General features: G+C 33.2%; 1 protein-coding gene across 1 annotated transcript; it reads left to right on the forward strand.

Moving 5' to 3' along the window:
* Positions 1–5096: 5096 nt before the first annotated feature.
* Positions 5097–7667, forward strand: LOC114733502 (AP2-like ethylene-responsive transcription factor At1g16060). The gene is made up of 8 exons (XM_028920974.1): positions 5097–5486; positions 5688–5770; positions 5924–5932; positions 6016–6104; positions 6188–6261; positions 6391–6441; positions 6570–6646; positions 6990–7667. The coding sequence occupies exons 1-8, from the start codon at positions 5326–5328 to the stop codon at positions 7565–7567; spliced, it is 1122 nt and encodes a 373-aa protein (XP_028776807.1). The 5' UTR covers positions 5097–5325; the 3' UTR covers positions 7568–7667.
* Positions 7668–8482: the final 815 nt, after the last annotated feature.

Below are 8482 nucleotides of genomic sequence, written 5' to 3' on the forward strand. Positions count from 1 at the left end.
GATTCTTTGAAACCAAATGGACCCTAAACATACTTTGAGTGGAAAGTTACAAATTTAATAAATAAACAGATCAAAGTCTTATATTTAAAATAAAAGTAAGCCTTGTGACTTTGTTCGAGATAACCTATTTTATAATATTTGGTATGCAGACTCCACCAGTCCTAGAATTGCACAGTACCGCTTTTCATGATTAACATTACTAGAATTACTTAATATAAACACTTACACCACCTCAAGCTGGTTGGATCAAATTAAATGATTAATCTGTTTGGAATACCTTATAAGCAGTTTTTCAATCATGATTTAAAGAATATGAGATAAATACCCGGTAAGAATTTTGTTTCTACTTTCATAAAATAAGCTTCTAAATAATTTCAATCGCATACAAGGCCGATGCCGATAGTTTAGTTTATGAAAGAGGATTAACCGCTTATGAGGAAGTCTTCACTCTCGAATCTATATGACCGCAACAATTGGATAAAGGGCTTTTGAAAAAAGGCCCTATCTCTTTTGGGCTCGATTTTGGTACTTAGACATGAAAATTTAGTACTCCTCCGGTCCTTAATATAAGACCCATTTAAATAATTTGATTAGATTAAGGAAGTTAGGTAATTTAGTTAATTATAAGAAAAGTGACACATTTTTCCTAAAACACCATAAACATCTTTTATAATATCTCATCTCCCTCTTCTACTTGATTATACTTAAGGGAGTATTCATAGGAGTAATTAAGAGAAAATTGATAAATATGAAAAATGGGTCTTATATTTAGGACCAAAACCAACTTAAGAATTGGGTCTTATATTAAGGACCGGAGGAGTAATTTAGTCCAAAAAAAGAAACATCATTGGAAATTTGAAGGAAATGCTGATTTTGATTTTTCTACCTTTCCATGTGATCATTGCGTCTCCATTGGGAGTATAAGTGTCTTAATCAGTTGCATTTCTCAGGATGTTGATCTCCACCAAACTCTATTTAAGGTGATTGCAATTTTAATTTGATCATTTATAGTGCATGGGACGGTGGTCTCGTGGTCTGTGGACAATATGAGTTTTGGTTACGAACCAAAATACTCCAGTTCAACTTATAATCATGAACTCCCTATTCATAATTGGCCTCGCATATTAGACCCACAGCCAAGATTCTTTACATGGCGATGATGATTTTTTATTTAAAAAATTAAAAAGGTGAATATTGACTACATGAAGTTACATGGTTCATTTTAGAGATTGGTGACTTACCCATTTAATGACTTTGGCATCGGACATTCCCAAAATGGGCACTGTACTCTCGGGTCATCTAACTGTTTTATGTTCGTTCTAAGATAACAAGATAATTAGAAATCCTTTATTTTCTCAACCCAATCGCTCTTTTGATTTTGGGAAAAAAAAAAAAAAACATCTAAAATCAAATCCACAGCCTCTTACTTACAAAAGGTCTAATTAGGATGATGACTTTTCTTTTGTCTGCTAGATACAAGTATTTTACCACTAGATGTAATAATGTTTGAAATACTATCAGACATTAAATATAAATACTTCTCTCAGCATGAATTCGACATGAGATGATTATTTTTCGATGTGTAGGTTAGTTAAAGGATAAAGTTTGACATTGACTTGGATTTAGTACACAGAGTAGAATTGGATCTAAATTTACTACATATACTAGATACTAGATAGAATCCCACTATGGAGTTGGTTGAATACCCTATTTCAGAAAATCATCGTATGAGAAAACCAATTAAATAGAAGAGGCACAGACCAAGCAGAGCACCGTCCCACTATGACAAAAATGGGCGGAGGCCAACGTCTAGAGATGATGGGACCACGACGAGTGTTATTCTTCTTCGTGACAAAGACGGTCCTTCTTGGCAATACAATACTCTCTTCAGTTTTTTTTAATAAGATCCTGTTAACTAAATCATACGATTTAAAAAAATAGTTAAAATTAGTTAAAAATAATAAATATGTAAAAATTAAACCTCTTTTTTTATTAAAAAAAAACAGTATGTCCTTATTAATAAGAGAATGAAATAACAATGAAAGAAAGTAGAAAATTAATCAGGGGTAAAATTGGTAAAATCGCATTTGATGTTCAAATAATTCTTAGTGGGATCTTTTTTTTTCCTTATAAAAAGGATTGAATTAATTCAAATTTTGAGATGTTATAAATAACACAGGAGCTAGCACAAGTGTACAACACACGGGGATTTGTTTAGAATCGTAAATTTGAATGAATTAAACAGAAATCTATATCAACTAGGAGCCAATGATTACTCGCTGGATCAAAGAGACCACCGTCCCATTATTATCAAATGTATGTCATTCTATATGGGCATAGAATTGAATGATCAGTGCACGTAAGGACAAATGTGTAACTTTCGTCGAATAGAAAAATTTAATTTGTAAGTTTGTGTAATTTCACTTAATTTTTAGTAAGATCTTTGTATTTTTTTTTTAATTTAGTCTTCGTAATTTTATATATTTTTAATTAACTTTTTTGTAATTTTTAATTAGGTTTTTATAGTTTCACGTGAGTAATAAAAAAGCTGTAGTGATCTAATTAAAAAAAGTGAAGTGAAACTACAAGGATCTAATAAAAAATTACGAGAACTTGATTAAAAACAGGTGAAATAATAAGAATCTAATTAAAAAATATAGTGACACAATTAAACATTAAGTCAAACTATAAGGAGAGGAAAAGGAAGATTTTAATGAATTAATTTTCCCACTATGCAATCATATCCCGTACTTTTAAAATTAGGAAAATAGGGAAGGAATATTGGAACATCCAATTTATTTAATTATTAAAATAGTAAACTATATGTAATTATTTTTAATTCCAAAATTACCCTTAATATCAATATGGTTCGAACACATTTTAGTATGTAGCTCTTTTTTTGGCAGCAATATAGCTCATATATTTTACATGGTCTGTTTTGATTAACATGATTTGACTAATATGTTTACGCACAAGCCCTACGTTAAGTGCTTTTCTTCTTTTCTTTTCTTTTTTTTTCAAGAGACGAAAAAAAATTTACAACCGTCCAATAACTACAGGTGGAACAAAGATTTTGGTCCTTAAGGTACTTGGTCAATGTTTCTGTAATTCTCTTTTGATTAAATAATCAGTTCTTAAAATTATAGTCAAATTATGTGTTGCTAGGATGACAGTAATGCTTGGTACATAATAGTAGTAATAACTTTCGCCAAAAATTAATTTTTTTTAATGAAAATACTACAAGAATTTTAGCTAAACTTTACTAAAATTTTAGAAGCAAAAAATTTGTGTTTTTGCGTAGTTGATTTACTATCATTTCTATTTTACACTCATTCCAAACCAATACGAGGATATCAATATATCTTCTTTTTAACCAAATCAAACCAAAAGAAAAAAATGTTTATAATCCTTCTGAATAAAGATAGATATGGGTCTCACCACTTAGTATGGGCAGAGGGCTAAAAATAGTCACTATGCAAGGTATAGTGATATGCTCCCATATATCGTTTTCTTTATTTTACACCAAGTAGGTTCTCCGCACATGTCGCTAGGGGAATTATAATGTTATCCATATGATATGATTGAGATGTGCATATAATTATAATGCATCTCTTAAAAAATGTGGAAGTAATTATCTTGCTTTCTGTCCTTCTTTTCCATTCTGTTTTTTGCCCTTTTCAGTACATTTTAATTTTTAACAGAAAAAGTCAAAAATTTTAAAAAAGAATAATGTATAGATATTCTTCAAAACGACTTTCACTTTATAAATTGGAGTATTTAAATAGGTTACGCACCAAAATTTATCTTCACCAAAAGAAAAGACCAAATAAAATCTGTCATTACTGTATATATTTCTATTAGGTTACAATATATGGTTTGTTATGCGTTCCGCCCCAAGAATAAAATTGTTTGTATATACATTCATTGCAGTTTCTCACCAAAACATAATCCTTTGTTGCCAATATTTTTCATTAATATCAAAAACTAAATAAAATACATAAATTTCTTACTAAAAAAAATACATAAATCTCTTAAATATTCCTTTCTCTCTTCTACTATGATGTCAAAATATATTCTTTTTATAAAATTTTCTGCATCAATAGTTTTCTCTAAATTCTTTCGTAAAATGTAAGTATGGGATCCTCTATAATTGTTTTCTATATTTGTGCTATGTTTGCCCAAAATTCAATTTCCATATATCTATATTCTATACACCATACAAAATTTTATAAAAAGAGTAATTAATATTAATAAACACCTTATAAATAAGTAATTATCATATTAACATAAAAAATGCTTAACTATGATTAAAAAAATATTTGCCGACATTCTTAGATAAATATCTATATTCAAATATATGTATATAAATTATTAGTTGAATCTTGAATGAGGTGTGATTTGATTACCAAAAGTTACAAGAGTGAACCATATATGAGGGGATGGATCATAATTAACTAGTAATGGGAGTCCATTTTTCAGCTTCAATGCTATGTGTCAAAATCTTAGCTTAGCTTGGTCCACCCTCCTGCATTTATTCAAACTGAAAATGAAAGTAGGGTACACCATCTTCAACCTAACAATATTACTTCATCTCTTTTTATTTTATTCATACTCGAAATTCATTTCACATGGGTTAGTTACACCTATATGAATGTCCCAAACTACTCCCAACTCCATCCAAACTTACCCTTTAATTTGGTATGCAAAATTAGCTTAACAAATTCACCAAATCCCCATTCAAGATGAATTGATGAAGCTAAGAGAGATCGATCATCTTAAGCTTTCAATTTGTTTTCTAATAAAGATGTTGACTTTATAGATTTCCGATCTATGAAATGAGAAACAGTATATCTACAGTAGGAAATAGAAATTGGGTAAAAGCTGAAATGGCCTTTATCTCCCTCCCGTCACCATCTTCTTTATTTGTCTGGCTCTTTTTTAATTAAAATATTGCAAAAATGACAAAATGATGAGATGAAACAACTGTTACCGAGCTTGAAGAAAATGAAAGGCTTGTTTATTCTATAAATCATCAATTTGACTATGACTGAATTAAAACCACATCCCAGGAATCCTAAGTGAAGACAAAAGAAGAGAGAGAGAGATTATCATCATGGTGACAATTCGATCCAGTTCGGCGAGACGGCCGTCAGAAACAACCATATCCTCAGCCGGCTAGGCCGAATTTGCCAGCACACAATCAGTTTTCAACCTCATTCTTCTGTGAATCTCTTTAAAAGGCTCTTCTTTGGAGGACTCAGTCATATATATATTAATTCTTTTGCTCTACTGTTTTCCATCGATATCACCTTCCTTTGGATTTTCATGGCGAAACTATCACGGAAGAACAATGCCAGCAGCAATTTGATCAGCAACCACCTTGGCGTCACTAACACGGGGGTGACCACGAAAGTGAAACGAACAAGAAGAAGTGTCCCCAGAGACTCTCCTCCTCAACGCAGCTCTGTATACCGAGGAGTCACTAGGTTAGCTAGACCACACTGGATATTTTCCTGCAAATTTCATGGAGTTTTGAGACATGATAAGTTGCAGTGTTTATGGCTGATAAATAGTGATGCATTTCATATCGATGTTGATGATCTAACTGACCTGAAGTGGAAGTTCTAGTGAATTTGTTTTGTTTAAATTTTAGCTAAAAAAGGATGTTGGTGGGGTTGTTTTTTCAGACACCGGTGGACTGGCCGGTACGAAGCTCACTTGTGGGACAAGAATTGTTGGAACGAGTCGCAGAACAAGAAGGGAAGACAAGGTTCGTGACTTTGCCATTAGGCCCCCCCCCCCCAACCTGAATGATGATGATTTGATCTGTACCGTGAAGTTTACTGATAATAATGCTTTTTTTTTTTCCCCAATCTTGTGGCGTACGTGGTCCCTTGGTTATTCGTATTGATACAACTTTCAGTATATCTGGGTACGTACGTATTGATTATCAGGAAGCATTATGCTTATGAAGCAGTAATTTGGAATAACTGATCAAGCTGTATATATATACAGGTGCTTATGACGATGAAGAAGCAGCAGCACATGCTTATGATTTAGCAGCATTGAAATACTGGGGTCAAGACACGATCCTTAACTTTCCGGTAATGTTTTTACATATGAAGCGTTTTAAGGGAATCAAAGAAAGCTAAACTAATACACATGTGATTTGTAATTTGAATTGTAGTTGGCAACGTATGAGAACGAAATGAGAGAAATGGAGGGTCAATCGAGGGAAGAGTATATTGGATCGTTAAGGAGGTATATATATCATATATGTGACAGACAGAGAGATCTCTTTGGTCGATCTTTAATTTGTGATTTTAGTTTCCAGAATAGGTAAGAAAATTATACATTCGTGCTGAGAATTTTGCCATTAAAAAATTGCAGGAAAAGCAGTGGTTTTTCCCGCGGAGTTTCTAAGTACAGAGGCGTTGCCAGGTACCCTCCATACAGTCTGCTTTTAAATTTTACAAGACAAAACTCTTTTTATATATTTATTTCATATGCAACGACAAGAACATAAGCTAATTAATGTAATTCAAATTTCTTGCACGCCTCATATTCAGACATCATCACAATGGAAGATGGGAAGCTCGGATTGGCAGAGTTTTCGGCAATAAATATCTGTATCTTGGTACTTATGGTAAGCCCTCTTTAGAACTCTGCACAATTCAAACTTTGAAAGTAGTCTCGGACACAACAAGTTAATGTGTTAATTAACAAAACATATATCATTTACGTATGAGAATATACTTATATATATGTCTCCCTTTATATGGCCATGCATGAGTTTGAATTGTTTAATTAATATCATCTGTCTCAGTCATCAACACGTTGGGATGGGCCACCAAATCTGACACATTAGTTTACTTAACCCTCTCAAATATTTCGTACCAAACATGCGATAATGAGATCTAAATCTCATCTGTTTTACAACATCAGATTCTTTAGTTTGACTTTTTTTTTTGGGCTTGAAATTTAATTAGCTACTCAAGAAGAAGCTGCCACGGCTTATGATATGGCGGCTATAGAATACCGTGGCCTTAACGCCGTCACCAACTTCGATCTCAGCCGTTATATAAAGTGGCTTAAGCCTAATTCCAACGGCAACAATATTATTAATCTTAGCGATCAATCTAACTGTGATCCTAACGGTAATGTGGCAACCTTAACGACATCAAACCCTACTCAAGAGCATAGGTTCAGCTTCTTCCACAACGTCCAGCTTGATCAGGACTCGTTCGACGTTATTAATGGCGGAGAAGAAGGCACGCTGACTCAGCCCCATCCGGCAAACACGGCGACATCTGCCACGTCAGCTCTAGGTTTGCTGCTTCAGTCGTCCAAGTTCAAGGAAATGGTGGAGATGACGTCCACGGCAGATTTGTCGGCGCCGGAGTCCGAGATGCCGACGCAGTGCAGGTTTCCCGATGATATTCAGACATACTTTGAGTGTGAAGACTCCAACATGTACAGTAAGGGGGAAGGGGATGATCATTTCCTGTTCAGCGATCTCAACTCATTCGTGCCTCCTCTGTTCCACTGTGATGACTTTGAAGCCTGAAAGATACATACAAAGAAAATAAAGAACTTTGATCTGATTATTGATTGATATTATTGTCATTATTTTGGACTGGTATACGTAGAAATTATTTTTCTAGCTGTGAATATGGATGATTGATTCGCTGATGATGATGACAAGAACATAGCTCCTATTGAAGAAGAAGGCCTGGAAATTAAGATTGGATGCTAATGTAATGTGTGGGGAAGATGATGAAGATAACGATGATGATGAGGGAGAAGGGGAAAGGTAAATTTTACTTGGTTTAATTTTTGTAGCTATGTAAAGAAAATAAAGGATGTCCAAATGGGGCACCAAGAAAAATAAAACAAAAATAAGAGAAGAGCAAATATTTGTATGTCCTTCAAATTCCTTTCCAATAGTTGTATCTCCTTTTAATTATGTTCATCTCAGCTTAATCATCAAATAAATTTTGCTCTTCTCTCAATGACTCAGATTTATTTCAATTTCTTCGGTCAGACGCGATGTATATGTTGTCATGTGCGTCTCATGAAGGAACTATTATTAACAAAGTATATTTCTAGCTCCTACAAAATAAAAATACTCTCTTAATTTATAAAATTGATCCCCATATATGTTGCAAATTGAATTTTAATGTTCCAGTCCGATCGTAGATTAAACTTCAAATTAAACTTCGTTGATCATTGGCCACACTGGATGTTGAGATCCTCTCTCTCTTTCTCCACTGTCGAGATCCTCTCTCTCTCATTAACAGCTGGCCTGATAGTTTCCAAATAATCACCATAAGCAAGGACCATGTTGAAGCCATGCTCCAGAGCCATGGGGTGTGCTCATCTCAATTTAAACCATTCACATGAATTTTGGATAGTCTAGATTGAATTTAAATCTTTATATATTTTAATTAATGTTTAATTTTAATAGATACAAAATTCAAAA

Source organism: Neltuma alba, unplaced genomic scaffold, assembly GCF_004799145.2.
Source record: "Neltuma alba isolate B1F8T4 unplaced genomic scaffold, ASM479914v2 tig00013009_pilon, whole genome shotgun sequence".
Lineage (NCBI taxonomy): Eukaryota > Viridiplantae > Streptophyta > Magnoliopsida > Fabales > Fabaceae > Neltuma > Neltuma alba.